The 21,214-nt window shown below is 40.9% G+C and overlaps 1 protein-coding gene across 1 annotated transcript in view; it reads left to right on the plus strand.

Moving 5' to 3' along the window:
• SLC12A2 (solute carrier family 12 member 2) overlaps nt 1-21,214 on the plus strand; it is a 96,723-nt gene that overhangs the window by 69,640 nt on the left and 5,869 nt on the right. Inside the window, exons 16-25 of the mRNA XM_061625298.1 lie at nt 177-288; nt 2,729-2,869; nt 3,567-3,673; nt 4,233-4,312; nt 11,959-12,084; nt 13,076-13,123; nt 17,971-18,093; nt 18,202-18,313; nt 18,805-18,891; nt 21,018-21,153. Coding sequence (XP_061481282.1) covers nt 177-288; nt 2,729-2,869; nt 3,567-3,673; nt 4,233-4,312; nt 11,959-12,084; nt 13,076-13,123; nt 17,971-18,093; nt 18,202-18,313; nt 18,805-18,891; nt 21,018-21,153 — 1,072 coding nt within the window. The remainder of the gene's footprint in view (nt 1-176; nt 289-2,728; nt 2,870-3,566; nt 3,674-4,232; nt 4,313-11,958; nt 12,085-13,075; nt 13,124-17,970; nt 18,094-18,201; nt 18,314-18,804; nt 18,892-21,017; nt 21,154-21,214) is intronic.

Here is a 21,214-nt window from a genome sequence, read left to right on the forward strand (position 1 = left end):
CCAGTGAAGGCAGTGTTGGATTGCTCTTGTTAATTAATTATTGGAGACATCAGCCATATAAAATGCTTGGAGCTAATTCCATGCTATTTTATGCAACAAGTTGATATTTAACTGAAATATGTCGCTTTTTAACAGTTCTAATTGCATACTAACTTTTCTTTTTATTCTAAAACTAGGCCACAATGTCTTGTCATGAGTGGTGCTCCAAGCTCACGGCCAGCTTTGCTTCATCTAGTCCACGCCTTCACCAAAAATGTAGGATTGATGATCTGTGGTCATATACATCTGGTAAGTCTGTGAATAAGTTTTTGTGCTGCCTTCTATAAAACTGCTTGGAAAAGCATCTAAAATTATGTAGTAAAAGGCAATACCAAGCATACAGTTAAGATGGTATGTCCAGTGGAACAGCTTAGATTTGTTAGGCATTGAGGTATACTTCGGGACAAGCTGTGCCTGTAGAATCATAGAATAGTAGAGTTGGAAGGGGCCTATAAGGCCATCAAGTTCAACCCCCTGCGCAGTGCAGGAATCCAAATCAAAGCATTCCCTACAGATGACTGTCCAGCTTCCTCTTGAATGCCTCCAGTGTCGGAGAGCTCACTACCTTTCTAGGTAATTGATTCCATTGTCGTATGGCTCTAACAGTTAAGAAGTTTTTCCTGATGTCCAGTCAAAATCTGGCTTCCTGCAACTTGAGCCCATTAATCTGTGTCCTGCACTCTGGGACGATTGAGAAGAGATCCCAGCCCTCCTCTATGTGACAACCTTTCATGTACCTGGAAGAGTGCTATCATATCTCCCCTCAGTCTTCTCTTCTCCAGGCTAAACATACCCAGTTCTTTCAGTCTCTCTTCATAGGGCTTTGTTTCCAGTCCCCTGATCATCCTTGTTGCCCTCCTCTGAACCTGTTCCAGTTTGTCTGCATCCTTCTTGAACTGCAGAGACCAGAACTGGACACAGTACTCAAGATGAGGCCTAACCAGTGCTGAATAGAGGGGAACTAATAGTTCACGTGATTTGGAAACTATACTTCTGTTAATGCAGCCTAAAATAGCATTTGACTTCTTTGCAGCCACATCACACTGTTGGCTCATATTCAGCTTGTGATCAACAACAATTCCAATATCCTTCTCACATGTCGTATTGCTGAGCCAAGTATCCCCCATCTTATAACTGTGCATTTGGTTTCTTTTTCCTAAATGTAGGACGTTGCATTTATCCCTGTTGAATTTCATTCTGTTGTTTTCAGCCCAATGCTCCAGCCTATCAAGGTCCCTTTGAATTTTCTTTCTGTCTTCCATGGTATTAGCTATGCCCCTCAATTTTGTATCATCTGCAAATTTGATAAGCATGCTCTGTACCTCCTCATCCAAGTTGTTAATAAAAATGTTAAAGAGTACTGGGCCCAGGACCAAGCCCTGTGATACCCTACTCATTACTTCCACCCAGTTTGAGAAGGAACCATTGATAAGCTCTCTTTGAATACAGTTCTGGAGCCAACTGTGGATGCACCTGATAGTTGTTCCATCCAGCCCACATTTAGCTAGCTTGCTAATCAGAATATCATGGGGCACTTTGTCAAAAGCTTTGCTGAAGTCGAGGTATATTATGTCCACAGCATCCCCACAGTCTACAAGGGAGGTTACCTGATCAAAGAACGACATAAGATTAGTTTGTCAGGATTTGTTCTTCATAAATCCATGTTGGCTCCTAGTAATCACTGCATTGTTTTCAAGGTGCTTACAGATTGACTGCTTCATAATCTGCTTCAGAGTTTTCCCAGGGATTGACGTTAGGCTGACTGGCCTGTACTTCCCCGGTTCCTCCTTTTTTGAAGATAGGGACAACATTAGCTCTCCTCCAGTCATCCAGCACTTCACCAGTCCTCCATAATTTCACAAAGATAATAGACAGCAGTTCTGAGAGTTCTTCAGCCAGTTCCTTCAATACTCTAGGATGCAGTTTATCGGGCCCTGCTGATTTGAACTCGTTCAAAGTGATTAGGTATTCCTTGACTATTTGTCTATCAATCTCAGGCTCCAATCCTGCCCCTTCTACTTCATGTTTCCTGGGAGGGTCACAGATCCTTTTTTGGGTGAAGTCTGAGCCAAAGTAGGAATTGGGGACTTCTGCCTTTTCTTTGTCATTGAATTGAGATCCTTGCATAAAAGAAAATCATAATGCAAGAAAATACTTAAAACCTAAACCTAGACGTATTAGGTTGGGATAATTTTCCTATCTTTTTTGTGTGTATGTGCATGCATATGTGTGGAGGGAAGTGGATAAACTGTACAAAGATTAATAACAGTAAATTGGTAGCATCCTACAATCACCGAAGGTTATTAAAGTATTGGATGGGATTTTTCTTCAGTAAGGAGCATGGAGGTTTAAAATTAAATACAGTTTCACTTTAAGTTTTAAAAACTGAATTTCCAGGAGATTTCTAAGTATACCAACTGGTTTGAAAGTAGCCCTTGATGGCAGGATTAAAGATTTTTAAAAGTTCTGGTTCATGACCAGAAGAGAGTTTATAGTCAAGGTATTGATTCTGATATGTTCTCTAGCAACTAATCTCTGGTCTAAGTGATAACATTTCCTTTTGATTTGGCCACAATAAAAAAGCCAATTTATGTCTGTTAGTAAAAAATAAAATCTTCACTTAAAAAGTTCCTCCAAAGCTTGCTTCTATGGTATGTGTGTGATTGTATTCCCCCACTGTTTTTTAAAGGGTCCTCGTAGGCAGGCCATGAAGGAATTGTCAACAGACTTGGCCAGATACCAACGGTGGCTTATTAAAAATAAAATTAAAGCCTTTTATGCTCCAGTACATGCAGAAGATTTGAGAGATGGTGCTCAATACCTAATGCAGGTAAATGGTCATTGTAAGAAGACTTGCACTGCCTAGTGATCTGCTCTGAGAAATGCATTTTCAGTTGGATTCTACACGCAGTTCCAAACAGGTATTTTCTAAATATGTTAGAATTGTTGCTTACTCCAATTTTGGAAAGCAATATTCTTGTCCTGTGAAGAAAGGCTGTCAGAAATGGATAAAGTCCTGTTCTCCATTGGAAAGCAACGCAATGGCTCTCAGCTCAGCCACAAGCAGATACCCCACCTAAGGAGATGGGAGTACTGGGGAGAAAGCAAAGATGTGTTGATGACCCAGATCCTAGTGGGTAGCTACTGCCAGTCAGAAAAAGTCACCAGCAGTGAGGATATGAACTCTTGATGAAGGCTGTACGTTTTTAACTGCTTCAATATTGGGAAGAAGAGACTATCACCTGAAGAAAAATAACAGTATAATAGCTTACGGGGTCAGTTTTGCCCACCCTGTCTTGAGGCATAGTGGCTTAGATTGTAGCCAGAGCTGTCAAATGATCTTTTAACAGGTCTCGGTAGGGCAGGAAAATGTGTTCCCTTTGACTAGCTCTCTTTCTCCCCCACTCCACTTCCATCACTAGAACAGAAAGATAATTCCATTTTTTTCTTGTAGTCTAACTCTTTTACAAACAAGATATGAACATAGACATAAGTTCCCAAGTTTCAAGTATGATTTCTGTTGTTAGGCTGCAGGTTTGGGACGAATGAAACCAAACACTCTTGTTCTTGGATTTAAGAAAGATTGGCAATCAGCTGACATGAATGATGTTGACACCTACATCAATTTATTACAGTGAGTAGAAGGTTAAACATATACACTGATTGTGAAGATGTAGCTCTCATAGTTCAGTACATGTGCTGGTTCTCAGAAGTTTTTTTCATTTGAGCAAGGACAAAAGAGTTCAACCAGTTTCATATAACCAAATATGGTTATATTGCAAAACTGTGTTGTCCTTCTTGCTGGCTGCATGATCCCTGATTGGCTGGGATTGCATGGAAGATTTTTTTAAACAAGGGGAAAATGGTGCCCAAAGATGTTGATTTTGGTGGTGGACAGCTCATGAACAAATGATGATAGGGAATAAGGTTCAGTATATGTGTGTGTGGGGGATGATGCTAAAAGATCTACATATGCATGCCAAATCTGTTCACATGCAGACATTCACTGCCATCTTAGTTTAAATTTGTTCATTAGTAACTGTCTAGGAACAGTGGTCATTTCATGAGCTGGGGTGACATTTTGCCACATCTTTGTGCCTGATCATACTGACCAACTTGTTTGTCCATACAGTTTAATCACTCAGTTTTTGGCAGTTTATAGGTTTTCCCAGAATGTCTTTATTCTATTACAGTGATGCCTTTGATATTCAGTATGGAGTAGTTGTTATCCGTCTGAGGGAAGGTCTGGACATTTCTCATCTTCAGGGGCAAGGTAACACTTACTTACCATAATGAGTTTAGGAATAATAGAGCTACCAGAATGAACTATTCTGAGTACAAGCTCATAAAGTAAGTTGTTCTCTTTGTATATCTACAAAAATGGGGGGAGAATATCTTTGAAGCAGATCTTTATGATCTTGATCCTAATGGGGGATGAAAGAAAACTCTGCTTTTTATTTTTGTTTACATCTTCCAAATATATTGTTCAAAGATCTGTAAGTGGCTCATTTAGTGTATATATCAGTTTTTGGAACACTGCAATATCACTAATACTTTTATGTCCACTTATTAATCATTGAACATTCATATATTTAAAGTATTTTGCACATAGTAGTAAAGGTTGTGCTGAAATTTGTATGTCATCTTTTGAAGATGGCAGAGAGACAACCATATATATAGCACCTGCTGAAGATCTAGGTGGTAAAATGATCGTACAAAATACTTTGGAACATTGCAGTAGCAACCATTATACTTTGGCACAGGAAGTCTATTAAGATGTGCTTAGCATTTTCTGAAAATGCACAGCATCAAGTTGGGTAATAATGAAGGGCATAATACAACACTAAGAAAAAGCTGGACAAGTCTTAATTTCTCATTTGGCAGATTGACAAATGAATATATAATATATAAATTAAGTCCTCTTGATTTTAGAATAGCTGAAGAGTGTGACAAAATTTTAGAATTGTGACTTTTGCCTTGCTACTTGAAGGACACTAATTGCTTCAAAACAATTTTGGCTGTTATGTGCCTTAAAATTCCAAGAATCCCAAGATCTAGTTGCCAGGTTTGGTGTTTTTAGAGCAGTGGGAGGTGCTGCCTTTCTGAAAATTGTGGCAGCCGTGGTGGAGGTACAGGTTACACAGCTGGCAACCCTATGGTAGTAGTGGAACATAGTGGCCTTGATCTTGCATACTCCAGATACAGTTGTTAGGGGCACAGCTATGAGGTGTGAACCAGCCCTTGTTTTGTGTATGTATATAAAGTATGAAATAGACTTGAAGGGAGGTCACACATTGTTTACACACTTTGTCCATCATGTATTAGTCGTGTAAGATGATCTCAGGTGGGACTTGAGCTCCACCTTGTGGGTGAACGCAGAAAATACACTGTTCAATTTTGCAGAGTTCTAGTCTCCCCTTAACAGGAATCAGTTCTTTTTACCATTTTAAAATGTGGTTAGGTTTGTGCTCCCTGCTCACCTTTTGCTGGATCAGGCCTGTATTTTAAGAGTCATTTCAGTGTGATTTCTCTTGTTGTTTGTCTCAACTAACTCCTGGTGCTTAGCTTCTTCATTCATCCATATGTTTTTCCTCAAAAAAAACCCCCATAACAAAACAACCCCACAACCCTTGGTGTCTGTTTATTTCTCAGCCTTTTCTTCTTGTTGTGTATCTACTACTGCCTGTTTTTGTTTCCTCCTTCTGTGGAAGAAGAGGCCACCACTGGATTCTGTTTTTTACCTCAGAAATTCCCTCTCTGACTACAGCCTTCGTTGTCAATGTTCCCATTCAGCATTTTCCCCCTCCCCCATATTCAGCTGGCCGACTTGTTCTTCCCAAGCCTTCCTCCGCTTCTACTGTTCAGTTGTCCCTATATGTCCCATCAGCCCATCAGCAAGCACAATCAGTCCCGCTCTTGAGCTGTGGGAAAATCTAAAGAAAAATCTGCAGTTCCAGCCAAAAAAGTCAAGGCCTCTGCTTCCGCCTCTGCTTCTTGCCATAACTTTGTCAGTGGCTTCTACACAACAGAGCCCTTTACTAATGGCAGTTACTGCCAACCCTTCTTCCCTAGGGCCAGAGAGTGTCTTGGTGCCTTTGATATCTGCAGGCAGGGAGGCTATGGAAGCACCCTCCGATTTCATCATGCCACCATTGAGACCCTTCAGCACAGAGGGTCTGTGGGAATGGGAGGAGAATACCAACACAGCTTTGTCATTCTCCCCAGTGAGTGGAATTGTCTCAGAGGAGTGGGAAGCACTTTGACAATGTCTGTCACTGGGGAAGGATCACAGTGTTTAATATGCAGATCCCTCAGATCTGAGTAGCAGCTTTCTGATGATGGGAGAGGCAGTCATCAGCAGCCCTTAAGCACATTTTGTCCCTACTCAGGGTTCTCCCGAGGACTTCAGAGGCTTTCAGGACACATCTAGGGCTCATCCCTCCTACCCTCTCATGTTGTGCAGGACCATATTTCCCAGTCCACTTCATCAGCTGGGCTGCCCCATTTTTCTCAGTCACCTTAATCAGCTTCATCAACTGGGTTGCCTCCACTGGCTCAATTGCATCTGTCAACTGACATGCTTCAACATTTAAAGAAGCTTGATTAGCTGACCTTTCTAAGGATTTGGCTGCTATGTTTCAGATCACACCTCATGCCTTGCAGCAGGCTCCTGCTTTACCAAGCTCCAATTTACTGCCAAACCAGTCTCGTTCTTCACTGCAGTTGGGTGTTCCACAAGTTGTGCCTCAGGCCCTTGATTTCACCCCATATATCTCTTGACCCCCATGCTGTACATAGGGGGTGGGCAAGAAACATGTTATCTAACTAGACCAGAAAGGACCCTCCAGACAAAGCTGAAGATCAAGATTCTAATTTGATTGTTTGGAGAAGGAGGAATGGATTGTTGTTTCAGGGTCCAAGGTTATGGTTTCCAGTCGTCTCTGCCAGGATTACCAGTGTTTTCCCTTGCTGTGCAAGACAATGGAGGCTCTACATCTGAATTCTAAGGAGAACCCTTCTGTTCCCTCCTCATTTAGGGTGGCAGCAGTATATCATGATCCTCAGCCAAAGTCCAGAGTGACAAACACTGTTTTCTGAAGTCATCAAATCTTAGTTTGATGACCCTTGCATTGTAAGAAATCTGTTTCTGCAGCTAACAAGTATTATGCTTTAGAGCAGTGTTACCCAACCTTTTTTGACCCAACGCCCCTTTACAAAATCGTTTTGTGCCCAATGCTGCCCTCAGATTAAGTATATGCCAATGCTTCCTATTATACTTAATATACTTAACAACAAACTCATTCAGTTTACCAGCATTGTTTTGTTAAACAGGTTCATTTAAACATCACAGAAACAACAGGTAGCGAGTGTGTCCCATTCCTGAAGAAAACCAGCAAATAACTGTCTGCGTCACCTGTTTGCACACGGCACTCATCCGTTGGAAGAATGCGCCCTCCACCAATACTCCCAGCTTATCAAACACTCTCTTGTGATTGGTTCCAACATCCCTCAAGACAGCATCGGAACATTACCTAGTGCCATGGCGTGGCTAATATCCCCATTCTTTGATATGACACTGGCCGCTATTCAGAATTTCTTTACTAAAGAGCACACACTATTTATACTGTTATTTCCATGAATTGAGACTATTAAATACATTCTAACTGGGGACAAAACAGTTTAAAAATTAATGATTTGTGTATTAAATAAAATTAAACTTAAATGCTTCAACTGTCGCATCAGACTGCCAAATGTCAAGGCCCCCTAATGAACCCAAATGCCCCCCTAAAGTTTGTAGTCATGCCAACACCCCCCGGGGGGGCACTACCGCCCACGTTGGGAATCGCTGCTTTAGAGCAAAATCTGATGGATCGACTGACACTTCCTCTCGTTGATGAGCACATTGCAGAGTTAGTGAGTCCTTCTGTCAATCTTAGTGTAAGACTAATGAGTCCTTTGAATCTGAAATTTTCTGATGCACAGCTAAAGGAACGTGGAATACAAGATGAATCTGGGTTTGAGGTGAGTTTACAGTGCTTGTGCCTTGTCAGTGTGGGGGGCTGTACTAGCTTCAGTCTTTGCGAGGGTCTTCTTTTTCTTAGGCTTGTTGGATGTTCCATGAGAAGATCTTGCTTGAAAATCTCCCATGCAGTAGCCTTCATGGCTGACGCTTCCCTATGGATGCAGTGCAAGTTTCCACTAGAGCCCTGGTGGGAGGGCATTTTCACAGTGAGGATTCTTTGGTTATGCCTTTGGGAAGCCAATGTCATGGCTCTGGATCAACCTGAAAATGTCATCTTCTAAATAGAAAAAGGATGGGTGTTCCTTTCATAGGCCATTCCCTTCTTGCTTTGCCAACCAGTCATCTTTAGTCCCAAATCAGCTGGAAGAGGTCAAGATGTTCAGTCTGCCTGCCCTTTCTGGAGTCGGTGACAGTACTCTGGCAAATTTGGATCAGGCACCCAGTTGCAAGGCAACAACACCAGTTTTGATGTTGACACCCCTCCTGTTGGATGTCACCTACAGCTCTTCTCAGACGAGCAGCACAAAACCACCTTGGGCCTACTACAAACTGTGAGGCAGGGCATTGCCTGTTTCCCAGAGGTTCCTTCCTTCCCCTTTTCCCACCAATCTGGAAAAGAGGCAGGGTTCAGGATGCCATTCAGCATCTGCATCAGCTTTCTGCCATAGAATCAGTTCCCCCTGGGGAGATATTCTAAGGCATTTATTCCATTTTGTTTACTGTGTCTCCTTCTCAGGCTTTTGTTCCATTTTGTTTACTGTGGCTTCTTCAAGACAGTGCTGGACCTGAAACATCTAAACAAGTTCATTTGATATCACAAGTTCTGGATGGAGCTTCTGCCCAACGAGAAGGCCCCAGAAAGGGGACTTCCTCTAATCAATTTCAAGGAAGCATATTTATATGTTCCTATTTGTTCCCATGCAGGCATTACCTGACGTTTGTGATCAATGGCCTCCACTTCCGCTACAAGGCCATGTTCTTCGGCTTGTCATTGGCCCTCAGGGTGTTCTTGAAAATCATGTTCATGCAGGGGTTTCACGTTTATCCCTATCTGGACAACCTCTTGATTCATTCTTCTGAGGGTGTAAGAGGATCTACACATCAACTTGGCATGTCTCAAGAACATGGGTTTTTACCAATCACACATAGAATCAATTGTGCTTCAGTGGATTCTGCACCTTGGGGCTGTGATAGACATGGAGTCATGTCACTTCTGGAGTGAGCCTCCAAGAGTTGACTGGTGGTCTGCTCTGTTCTACCCTCTCCATCAGTGGATCTCAAGAAACTTGTGGGAATCCTAGTTCTCATGGTCTGGGCAATTCAGATAACCCCTTGGTTGGGACTCCACACTGGCCCTCTTCAGTGGGTCTGGCTGCCCTTTCAGAGCAACATCACAGCCAGACATCACCTTCAGGTTTCTCCGTCATGTGCAGTTTCATTGGTCTCTTTGGTCTAGTGGTCACAGAAGGCCATTCTGTAAGGGGAGTTCCACTCAGAGACCCCGGATGGTTGTAATGCCAGATGGTAACATCAGACTAGTCTCATCATCTCTCCTCCTTCATTGGATGGAGACCTAGATGGAATCCCTTGTGGTGGAGCATGTAAAAGATGAGGAAAACGATCAGGTAGATGGCTTAAGTTGGGAACAAGTTCACCAAGTGGAGACTGCATCCAGATGTTTTCAGGGAACTCGGGCTTCTTTGGAAGAGTGCAAGTGGATCTGTTCACTTCTCCCTACAACCATCAGGTAAAAGTTTTTTCTCTTGCTACGAGTTTCCCTGAACAGAAGCCATCGACACTGTTTTTCTGCATTTCCTCCTATGCTGCTTTTTTCCAGAGTCCTCAAGAAGATCTGAGACAGGCGGAAGAAAGTTCTAGTGGCTCCATACTGACCCCGGAAACTGTGGTTCTCCAAGATACTCAGTCTAGAAATGTCTGCCCTGTGGCAGCTACCTCTCAGAGAGAATCTATTATTCAGGGGCATCTGTAGTATCTGGACCCAGCCTGGTGGAACCTTCATAGGTGATCATTCAGATGAAATTTTTACTAAGACAAGTCGCTTACCATCAGTAGTTGATACCATGATGGCTCCCAGACATTCTTCTGCTATACATCTTTATGAAAGTGCATGGAAGGTGTTCTGTTTGGTGCTGTAAGGAACAATTAGCTCCCTGGAAAGTGGGTGTTAATGAGCTGTTGTCCTTCCTTCAAAATAGGCTAAGACTCAACACTCTTCAGTGACAAGCCTTTCCTCTGTCCTCTTTTCCACACTAGTGAAACCCTTGGATTCTCACCCATTCCTGAAGTGTTTCCTGTGAGGAGCCATCATCTCAGCAACCCAACCCAGTTTCACTTTCATACCTGGGATTTGCCCAAGGTTCTGATGCTCTTCAGAAACCTCCTTTTGAGTCTCTGTCCCTTTGTCTACTTTATTCCAAAGGTCTGTTTCGTGTTGCTATCACTTCTGCCCAGAGGATTACAGAGCTCAGTGTGGACAAAAACTTCCTTCTAGAAGGACAGAGTGATCCTCCATATTATTTCTTCTTTCCATCTTAAGCTCCTTTCTTCCTTTCACTGTGAACAGGATCTCATTCTATCCTCTTTATGTCCTTCATTTGGCTATCCAGCTGAAGAAGTTTAGCAGTCATGGGATGTGCATGGGTATACATCTCAAGAATGAAGCCCTTTTTGCTGATGCCCTGTTTCCTTTCATCCCTCTTCTTTGGGAAAAAGGTGTCCACCTCCACTCTGTCTAGGTGGCTTAAAGCCTGCATAGCCTGTGCTTCCTTGAGTCTCACTCTTCCATGTAAGATTCTGGCACACTCCGCCAGGGTGGTGGCTACTTCAGCTTCTTTTTTCCTTAATGCTCCTCTTCATGAGGTTTACAGGGTGACCATATAGGCTAGCCTAACAGGTTTACTAAGCATAGTAAGATAGATTCTTATGTCTTGGCCAAAGCAACCTTTGGGAGAAGGGTCCTGGAGCATATTCTCTCAGGCATGTAGGCAGCCCAGTTTAACTTTTAAGTTTACTCACCCTACATGGGTCAGCTTTGGTATGTCCCACCTCAGATCATCTGACATGCATGGGAGAAGAGACATTTGGTCTTACCAGGAAATGGTCTTCTACATTAATGTAATTATGATGTCAAGGCCTCTCCCTATTGGGTGCTGGCCTCCTTTATTCTGTTCTTGTTTTCTATTTTGCGGTAGAGAGTGCTTTTTTGTCTGTTTTTGAAGTTGCTCTTCCTATATATGTCTATTCTGGCTTGTCATGAAAGAACTGATTCTTGTGTGTAAGGGGAGACTAGAAAACTGCAAAATCAAAGCGTCTTTTCTGCCTTCAACCACAAGGTGGAGCTCAAGTCCCACCTGAGGTCATCTTTACATGAACATAGAAGACTGTTGCATGGTAAGACCAAATGTCTCACCTATGTTCTTGAGGAGAAATGAGCATATGCTATATAGCAGGTTATGCCTGGAACAAAATAGACTGACTGTCCTATTCCCTTTAATTCTAACCTTACTTTGTGTTAAGTGCCTGATGAAGTAACAACAAATTACTTCAATAACTACTCCTTTAAAGTGTTATTTTGGAGTTTATTAAATAATTTCTAATTATCAGGTGAATATCTTCCCTTTTTATATGTAAAAAACAACTCATCTTATTTAAATTTATTTACGTGCTTGGTTGAACAGAAGCATATGCTTTAGGTTTGTCAACATAGTGGTGGCATTCTTGTGATGTATGGTGTTTAAAGTTCTGTAAAACTGTGGTATTTCCCCCCATACTTGCTTGATCTCAGCCTTGGGTATTTGCTATGAGTTGTTTGTTTCCCAGTTTACAAATTAATTTGCTTGTCTAAATACTCAATAGTATATTTTTCATTTTCATAGAAGAATTATTGTCATCGCAAGAGAAATCACCAGTTACCAAAGACGTTATAGTAAATGTGGACTATAACAAGAAGACTGAGACAGTAACTTCTAAGCCTGTGAGTGAAAAAGCTCCTATTCATAAAGGTAACAGTTTGATTTAATGGAGTTTTGTTGGTATCAGTGCAAGAATCATAATACTTCAAAGAAAGATTTACAGTCCAGAGGATTGCAAGGGTATCTCAGGGCCTGTTACTTCTTTCTGCCATGTGTCATTGCAAGCGAGCTTTACATTTGTTGGTCTTTCAGTCAGTAGCAAGAATGTTGCCACACAGCAAAAGCTGGCCCAGTGAAAGACATCTTATTACTTCACCTTACTTTTAAGCCATGTTTTGAATATCACTGTTTCTAAGAAAACAGGGCACTGAGGGACTGCAGCACCCATGTCTCTCTTAAGCTAATAGCCAGTTTGTTGTAATAGAGGATCAAACATTGGTAAGATTAACACTGTAGTCATAAACACGTGTACAGAATATCTGGTTACAGTGCTGGAGCAGTGTTATGTGCTTGACTAACTGCTTAATTTTTTGTAAACTGCATAGAGGTTATATTTGCAATCAACTGGTATATAAGCTTTGTTCAATAAGAACAAGAATGACTGCTCTCATAGATGTTGTAGGCCCATCCCACTTGAAGCACTTATCTAGTGGTGCAGCTAGTCTAAAGGAAATGCTGTCATTAATATTGATATCATTCCTTCCCCCCCCTTGCCCCCAAATATCTGTTAGGGCAATACTGTTTTAAGTTGTATTGAATGCTTCTCTCCCCAAACCCTTTTGAGAGTAAAGAGGGGGTCTTAAAGGGGAAAACTACTAATAGTGGACTATTGTTTTAGCTGCTGAAACATACTATTTTCAGTATGTGGTAGATCTCTCTTGCTCTCTGTTTGTGTATTAAATAAAGTGGTATCTTAACATGCTAATCATTACATTCATAAGCACAGTTGATTTGAATTCATTCATTGTTTGACCTTACCGTAATACTGGTTCATGCTGTACCCTAAAAATAATCAAGTTCATATTCTTCATTAATACTGCAAGTAACCTTCTATTTTCCCCCACTTTTAAATTTTGTCCAGAAGAGGAAGAAGATGGCAAGACTCCAACACAACCACTTTTGAAAAAAGGCAGGCCATTTTTCCATATTTTGGTTTTAATCCATTGTTCCATACTGTCAACATCAGCTTATAATTTCTCATGCTTTATTTCGTATTCACTAATAGGCAAAAACCTTGCGGTTTAAGAACGTACCTAAAGCCCACAGAAAATTCTATCTAAAAAGCAGGGAAAATGGGCAGCTATAGTGAATGCACAAATTTGTCAAAATGCAAACACAATTTGGGTGGGTCTTTCACAGTCCAATCCACTTCCTGTGTAGCTTGGAAGAATTTGGTAACACGTTTGATAGAAAGTTTGATAGACATACCTAACTAATATCTCCTGTTCCCCTGGTGCATTCACTATAGCTGCCCAGTTTCTCTGCTTTTTAAAGTTTGATAGAAATATCTGTGGGCTATAGGTACGTCCTTAAACCACAAGGTTTTTTGCCTATTAGTGAATTTCTGCTTTTTACTCCGGGAGGTAAGAAATGGGATCCTGTGCAAGCTTGCTGAGAATGGATTGATCATTTGCATGCTTATTGAGTTCAGTGGGATTTGCTCCCCTGCAATCATGCTTAGGATAGGTGAAACTGACCACAGGGGATGGGAAGGAGAGGAGAAGGACAGGTTTGATCATTTGCATGTTTATTGAGTTGAGTGGGATTTACTCCCATGCAATCATGAGGAAGAAGAAAGAGGGAAGGGGGGGAGGAGGGGGAAGGAGGGGAAAGCCAGGTCTGATCATTTGCATGCTTATTGAGTTTAATGGGATTTGCTCCTATGTAATCACAGTTAGGATAGGTAAAACTGACCATGGGGGAGGAGCAGAGGGAGGGGAGGGGGGACAAGGAAGGAGGTGATTGGAAGGGGAGGGGCAAAGGAAGGGGCAGGGGAGGGAAGGTTTGATAATTTGCATGCTTATTGAGTTCAGTGGTATTTACTCCGTGCAGTCATGCTTAAGATAGGTAAAACTGACCATGGGGAGGGGGAAGGAGGGGATTGGAGGGGGAAGGAAGGGGCAAGTGGGGGGAGATAGGAAGGAGGAGAAGGGAGGGTGGGTTTGATCAGTTGCATACTTTTTGAGTTCAATGGGGTTTATTTCTGTTCAATCATGTTTGAAAATGGAAATGGACTGCCTTCAAGTCGGTCCCGACTTTTGGCGACCCTATGAATACAGTTTTCATGGTAAACGGTATTCAGAGGTGGCTTTACCATTGCCTTCCTCTGAGACTGAGAGGCAATAACTGTCCCAAGGTCACCCAGTGAGCTTCATGGCTGTGTGGGGATTCGAACCCTGGTCTCCCAGGTCGTAGTCCAACACTGACCTGGGGGAGGGGCAAGGAGGGTAGGAGGTGGGGGAGGGGAGGAGATTGGGTGGGTGGGAACTGGGCAGAGGGGAAGCCCCTTTCCTTTCCAAAATGAAAACATTGTGAACATTATCATTGCTTTTCAGGGTTTCCCACACCTTTTTATTCTACAGCAGGCACATGTAGCCTCCCACCCAAATTTAAACCAAAGCTGTCCCTTGCCATATCCACACCAGACCTTTATTTCACTTTGGACAGTCATGGCTTCTCTCAAAGAATCCTGGGAAATGTAGTTAGTGAAGGGTACTGAGAGTTGCTAGGAGACGCCCTGTTCTACTCACAGACTTTCAATCAGAGCAGCTGACTGTTAAACCATTCTGGCCACTGGAGCTCTCTCAGGGGAATAGGAGTCTCCCCTCTGCACCCTTTACAAACTACACTTTCCAGGATTCTCTGAGGGAAGCCATTACTGTCTAAAGTGAAATCAAAGTCTGGTGTGGGTATGGGCCTGTTTAGGCAAGCCAAGCAGCTGTGAGTCTGGCTTTTAGAACATTGATCGTCGGTTCTTACTGAGCATGCCCAATGTTATCATAGGGTTCCAGCCAAAATTTCTTAAATTAATTAAAAATCAGCCAGGCATTTTTAAAAATTTTTAAACTGCAGAAGATGATGGTCAGAGTATGGGGCAAGGTCAGTATTAGGATTACAGGTACTCTGTGAACATGGCTGATTTTATTTCAACAGATTATGAGAACTCTGACAGAAAAAGTCCAAAAGGGCTCTGGGTTTTCCCCCCTCTCTCTTTGACTTTGAACTCTCCATTCTTTCTGACTGCTTTGTTTATCGCCATGAAGATTTACAGGATTGTTGAGTAAGCATTTCTGAGTTCAGGAATATAAGTTTTGTAAGGCTTTGTTTTCAAATGATCTTATGTGAAGCATCAGAGTGGGAAGGGGGGTATTTTCAATTTAACGTTACGGAATATGAAAAATCCACACTGGCTATAGTATATAGCCACTCTCGTGGCTGTATAATATCATAAAAGTAACAAAGCACTATTACATACTTCCAGTAAAAGATAACAGCTTGTTCTTGCTGGGCTCGTGGGAACCTGGCTGCCTGGGTGGATTTCTTGGGCATGATAAGTTCATGGTTTGTGGAAAGAATTAGAAGTAATATCAACTTAAATGTTACCTGTTTTGTTGTCTTCAGTTACAGCAGTGGGTAGATCATTGAGTGCACACAGTCTCCCCTTCTGCCTGGAGCTGTGGAATGCAACAACACTGATCTCTTGGGAGATTTCATTATTGGGGAGGGGAAGTTATTGCTCTTGGAGGTGTGTGTGTGTGGGGGGAAGGGGCTACCTTGAAACACTTCATATTCTAAACAGTAATTAGAATATTGCAAGCCCTATTCTAATAACATGTTGTCAGCCTGCAGCACTTCCTCAGCCTTTTCTCTAGGGTCCCACAGTCTTCATGTGGTACCGTCTCTATTGCCTCTGAGTCTCCCATAGTTTTCACCTGTCCGTGAAATATTTTCCTTTTTCTCTTCCTTATTCTTCAGATGTGTCTCTTTAGATTCTGTGCTCCATGGTGTTCTCTACTTGTATTGTAATATACTTTTACCAAAATACATACGTTATCCTGTGCTAATCTTAAGCCCTCAGTCTTGAAAGCAGGATAACTTGTGTACAAACTTGATTTATAACGTATTTCTTTATTTTGATATGTGTTTCTGCCAGACAGCTTTCTTAATAGGAAAGGGATGTTTGGTATTGGTATCTGTAGCCTTGGCTGTACTTCAGTGAATAATCAAAAATAATAAACTCCAGTGTTGGGTATATGAATTACATGTTAGGGAAGTGCTATGAATTCTCAGAATAACTTTTCTAGGTAGAGTTCAAAAAGTCTTGCAATCATTAAAGTTCTAAAGATTTTCTGGCTACAAATCAGCTTTTCCTCTGATGAATACACATCTAAATTTTATTAAAGGAAAGGTTGCTAAGACTCCTTTTTTCAATCACTTCCACATAAATGTTCTGTCATCTTAGTTTGCTCTATCAATTTAATAGCCTTCATTCAACTGATGTCTCAATAGATGACATACACATAGTACATTTGCCAGAAAATTAGCACGTGGGGAGTGTCCATAGATAGCACGAGACCTTCAACCTCATATTGCAGAGTATCCTTGTGCTTTAGCGGAGTGCTCCTATTTGGGATTCCTGCCAGACTGTCATATCTTCTTCCCAGGATAGCAGTAGTTGTCAGACGCTCCAACAGAACAAATAACTCTTCTGCTGCTACCACTCTGGTTTTCCGTTCTTTTTTTCACAATTGACATTCAATATTCGGTGATTCCTGGACTCTACTGAGCATGCTTAGTTATCATTAGGTTGGTTTTTTTTGGGGGGGGGGAGTTAAACTTAAAAAATGTTTGTACTTATTTATACCTCTAAGGCATGCTGATAATTCCTTTATTTCTCAGTGCCCCAGTTTGGCCCCAGTCCTCTTGGCACTAAGCCACTATTAGGAAAAATGATATTGACCACTGAATTTCTGATTGGTTTGGGAGCATAGCTACTGTAGTTGAAAGACCTGTATAAAAGTTGCTCTAAACTTTTTCTAAAGGAAGAGAGAAATTAATGAACATGAGCAAATCTATGGTCATTTTTATTTGAGTGGTTGGATCAGGATCTTTTCTGCACTTCCTAGCAGAACAAATCCTCCTGTGTTTGGATTCATGAGGTTTGGTTTGAGGCAGGCATGGAAATCTTTGACCCTCCAGATAGTGTTGAATTACCAACTCCCATCAGCCACAGCAAGCATTGCCAATGGCCAGGGTTGATGGTAATTGTAGCTTAGCAACATGTAGAGGGCTACTTCCCCATGCCTGATTTAAAGCAAGGATGCTTTACTTGTGGCCCTCCAGATGTTGCTGGATTCCTGTCATCCCTGACCGTTGACCATGATAGCTAGGACACCTGGGGGCTGAATTACTAACATCTGGAGGGCCACAGGTTAGCTACCCCTGCTTGAAGGTATGTAGCATCTTAATCTGTCTATTGCTATACTACTTGATGACAGTTCTAGAAATTCATATTCTCTGATATGCTAGTATGTCTCTCTTTTTGAAATGGTGTGGGCTGGTGGTAGGAGAATTCTTTCTTCAGAAGCTTGTGTTCTTGGATTTTGTAAACTCTTTCAGTATATTATATAAAGGTCACAGTAATGGCTTCCAGAGACAAGGGGTTGTATCCAGTACTTCCCTTAGGCTTGTGCAGTAGAACTTTCTCATCCTGTCTTCTGCAGCCCCCTGTGCACTTTCAGCATCTGGTCCAAAGGGTTGTGGGATGCTGTAAAGCAGATATTTTTGGGCGGGGGAGAGAGGAAAGGGAAGTCCTGTTTGAGTGGAATACCACTCACACAATGTTGAATACAGTCCATGGGCTTCTTTTGATAATATAACTTAAGGAAGCAGAAGTAATCCATCTTCTGCATATGAGATAGGAACAAAGTTTTGCTCTTTTTACTTTCTTTTAAATGTCACTTCTCTATTCTACAGATCCTAAGGGTCTATCGGTTCCCTTGAACTTGGCTGATCAAAAACTGCTTGATTCAAGTTCTCAGTTTCAGAAGAAACAAGGAAAAAATAATATTGATGTATGGTGGCTTTTTGATGATGGGGGTAAGATGGACATTTTTTAAAATAGAAATTCTGTCTCTAAGCACTGTATAATTTTTAACACTACCAAATCTTAGCAGAGCATCAAAAGTGTTTTTTTTTTTAATGTAGGCTTGACACTGTTGATTCCCTATCTTCTGACAACCAAGAAAAAATGGAAAGACTGTAGGATCAGGGTGTTCATTGGTGGAAAAATAAACAGAATAGATCATGACAGAAGAGCGTAAGTTTAATAAAGTGAAATCCTTTTCACATTTGGCAAGAATGAATTCCTTGGGTTTTAGTTTGAAGAAATAATAAAGCTGACTTACCAGAGTTAATAATTTGCATTGATTTTTAAACTCAGGCTTATAGTTAACAATTCAGTTTTTTCTGCTTGACAAAATAAGTTTTTGTTTTGTGTTTTTCTTGTGAAATATATTAAATGCTGAAGGTTCTGAAGGTAAATATTGTGTACTTGTCAGAATACGCTATAAAAAGTTCACAGTGCAATCCTATACTTCTCTACTCAGAAGTAAGTTCCACTCAGTTCAATGGAATTTATTCCAAGGTGAATGTATGTTGGATTGTATCCTAACTGCTGTTTTTTACATTTGGTGATCAGATCTAGAACCACCTGATAAAGATGAATTCTGAACCTGCAAAACATTTTAGGTAGCCTGCTATAATTAAATATACATTTAACTGTGTTGTATTTTTTAAAATTACTTTTAGAATGGCTACATTGCTCAGCAAATTCCGAATAGATTTCTCAGATATCATGGTCCTTGGTGATATCAATACAAAGCCAAAGAAAGAAAAGTAAGTGTGTCTGTGTTTGCGTGTGTGTGAGAGGTGAGGGGAGATCACATTAATTTCCTATACTTGATTTTACAAAATATAATTGACAACTTACACTAGCAGCTGCCACCAGTAGTTAGTGTGAAAAAATTATGTCTATAAGGCACAACACTTTGTTCACTCATTTATTTTATTTTTGGTGTTTCTGTTCCACTTTCTACTGTCTATGCACTAGAAACAATTAAAAAGAAATATGTTAACTTCTTTTTGGTGATTTAAGCTGTACTAATGCTTCATTGGGATGGGTGAACTTGGAGTTCTTTGCCGCCACTTTTCCTTTTTTCTCTGCCTCCCCCTCCAAAGTCTGATCTCTCTGTGTGTCTGTTAAATGTGGATATGTTGTTTTATCTATTGGGGTGAAAGATTCTATAAACCTGTATGAATATGTTTTGGGGGAGGGTTAAAATATTGTGTTTCAATGTGATTTGCAAAAACAAGTTTAAATAGTAAAGAAAAGAAAAAATGACAGGCCAGTGCAATAGAATTAATAAAAACAAAGAAGTCTTTATAAATAGTGAAATAAATATAATTAAGAATTGTAATAACCAGATATTTTAAGGTTCAGATGGAACTCTTGCTTAATATTCTTTTTAATTAAACCCACAGTAATTTAAATAGGAAATAAGGTTTTTCTCTCAGAAATTAAATGGCTTGAGCAATAAAGTTTCTGAAGAAGTAGAGTATTTAATTATTCCATGCTTTAGAGTAATTGCTTTAGGACAGATTCCTCTGGTCCCTGGGAGAAAATCAGGGGCCATAGGATATTGTGGATTCCACTCTCATCAGGAGGAGGCATCCGCCTCCTGTTGCAGCCACAGAGTGCAGCTGTCCCTCCACCATTGGTGCTCCAGTGGAGAAGCAAATCAGCATCCCAGGAACTGTCTTGTTCTGTGTACATGCTCCTGGAATGGTGAAGAAGGTCTGCCAGCCCTAGAGCTTCCATATTGATTCTCCTTCCCGTTGGAACCAATAAATTTTCTTTTTAAATACTTTTTTTTTAAAGCCACAGACACACACACACCAGTCCCCTCAGAAAGTGCACCAACATTTTCTGGAGTCCAGGAGGACTTTGGATCTGATGGCTCCTCCAACTTACAGTCTTCTCTTCTCTCGCCTTCTTTGGATTGCTTTGTAAGAGTTAATAAAACAGAACTTCAGCAACTTCTAATTCAGCTTCTAGTCTTTTCTGTGGTTTTTTTGTTGGTGTTCCAGAACTATAGTCAGAGTATATATGACCTTAACACAGTACCCATTGTATATATTTTAAGAGAATGCTTCTATTCCTCTTTTCAAATAGTATCTCATCACATGGCAGCCCAGATTGCTTTTATTCAGTTAAAAACACAAGAATTTAAAAAGCAGCTTGCACTTAGGATAGAATGAAACAATGAATAAAAGTTTCACAATATGCTGGTCTCCCTATTCCACTTACCTGAACTGAGTCATGGTGTTAAAAATGCGGCTTTGTAGAAATCACTCATTGCCCAGGAAATTGCTATATTGACATATGCAAACATCATACAGCTGTTCCATATGTATGGTGGCTTTGGATCCAGTGGAGGCACCCACTAATGGAAGAGGAGGGGAGGCGTTTTTATGCCAGTTGCTATGGCCTGCTTCCCAAGCAGCCTATGGTTACAGCTAAACCAACAAATCCACTGCAGTGTTTGTTAGTAGTGTGTAGTAATGTATGGCAACTTTTATCTTCCTTCCTAACCAAGCTGTAGGCTTCTGTTTTTTAAAACAGGAGCTCCTCATGCTGCGTAGGAAAACTGTATCTTGAAAATGAGGGAGTTGCCATAGCATATTGTGATATTGGAGACCTGCTTTTCAAAGGGGGAAGAGTTTTTTAAAAATTTAAAGTCCTGTAGGAATGCCCAAGTAGCTTTTTTGTGTTCGTAAAATACCTGTTTAGATCCCAGCCACTTATTCTATCATGCAGTCTTTAAGAGCATTATAGATTGGAATAGCAAAATAACATTTATTTTGCTAAATTAATTTTGTGTAGTCACAGGTCTCTTAGTACAGGTATTTCATTTAGCTATCTGAGGACTGATGCACTTCAACTGTGACAAAATCATTTTCAGCATTGCAGCTTTCGAAGAAATGATTGAGCCATTCAGACTTCATGAAGATGATAAAGAACAAGATGTGGCAGATAAAATGAAAGAAGATGAACCTTGGAGAATCACAGATAATGAAATTGAGCTGTACAAAACAAAGGTATCTCTAATTCTTTTGTACACATGTGTGTTTGACCTTTCTGTAGCATTCAGTTAGTTTG

Source organism: Rhineura floridana, chromosome 1 (genome assembly GCF_030035675.1).
Source record: "Rhineura floridana isolate rRhiFlo1 chromosome 1, rRhiFlo1.hap2, whole genome shotgun sequence".
NCBI classification, from domain to species: Eukaryota; Metazoa; Chordata; class Lepidosauria; order Squamata; family Rhineuridae; genus Rhineura; species Rhineura floridana.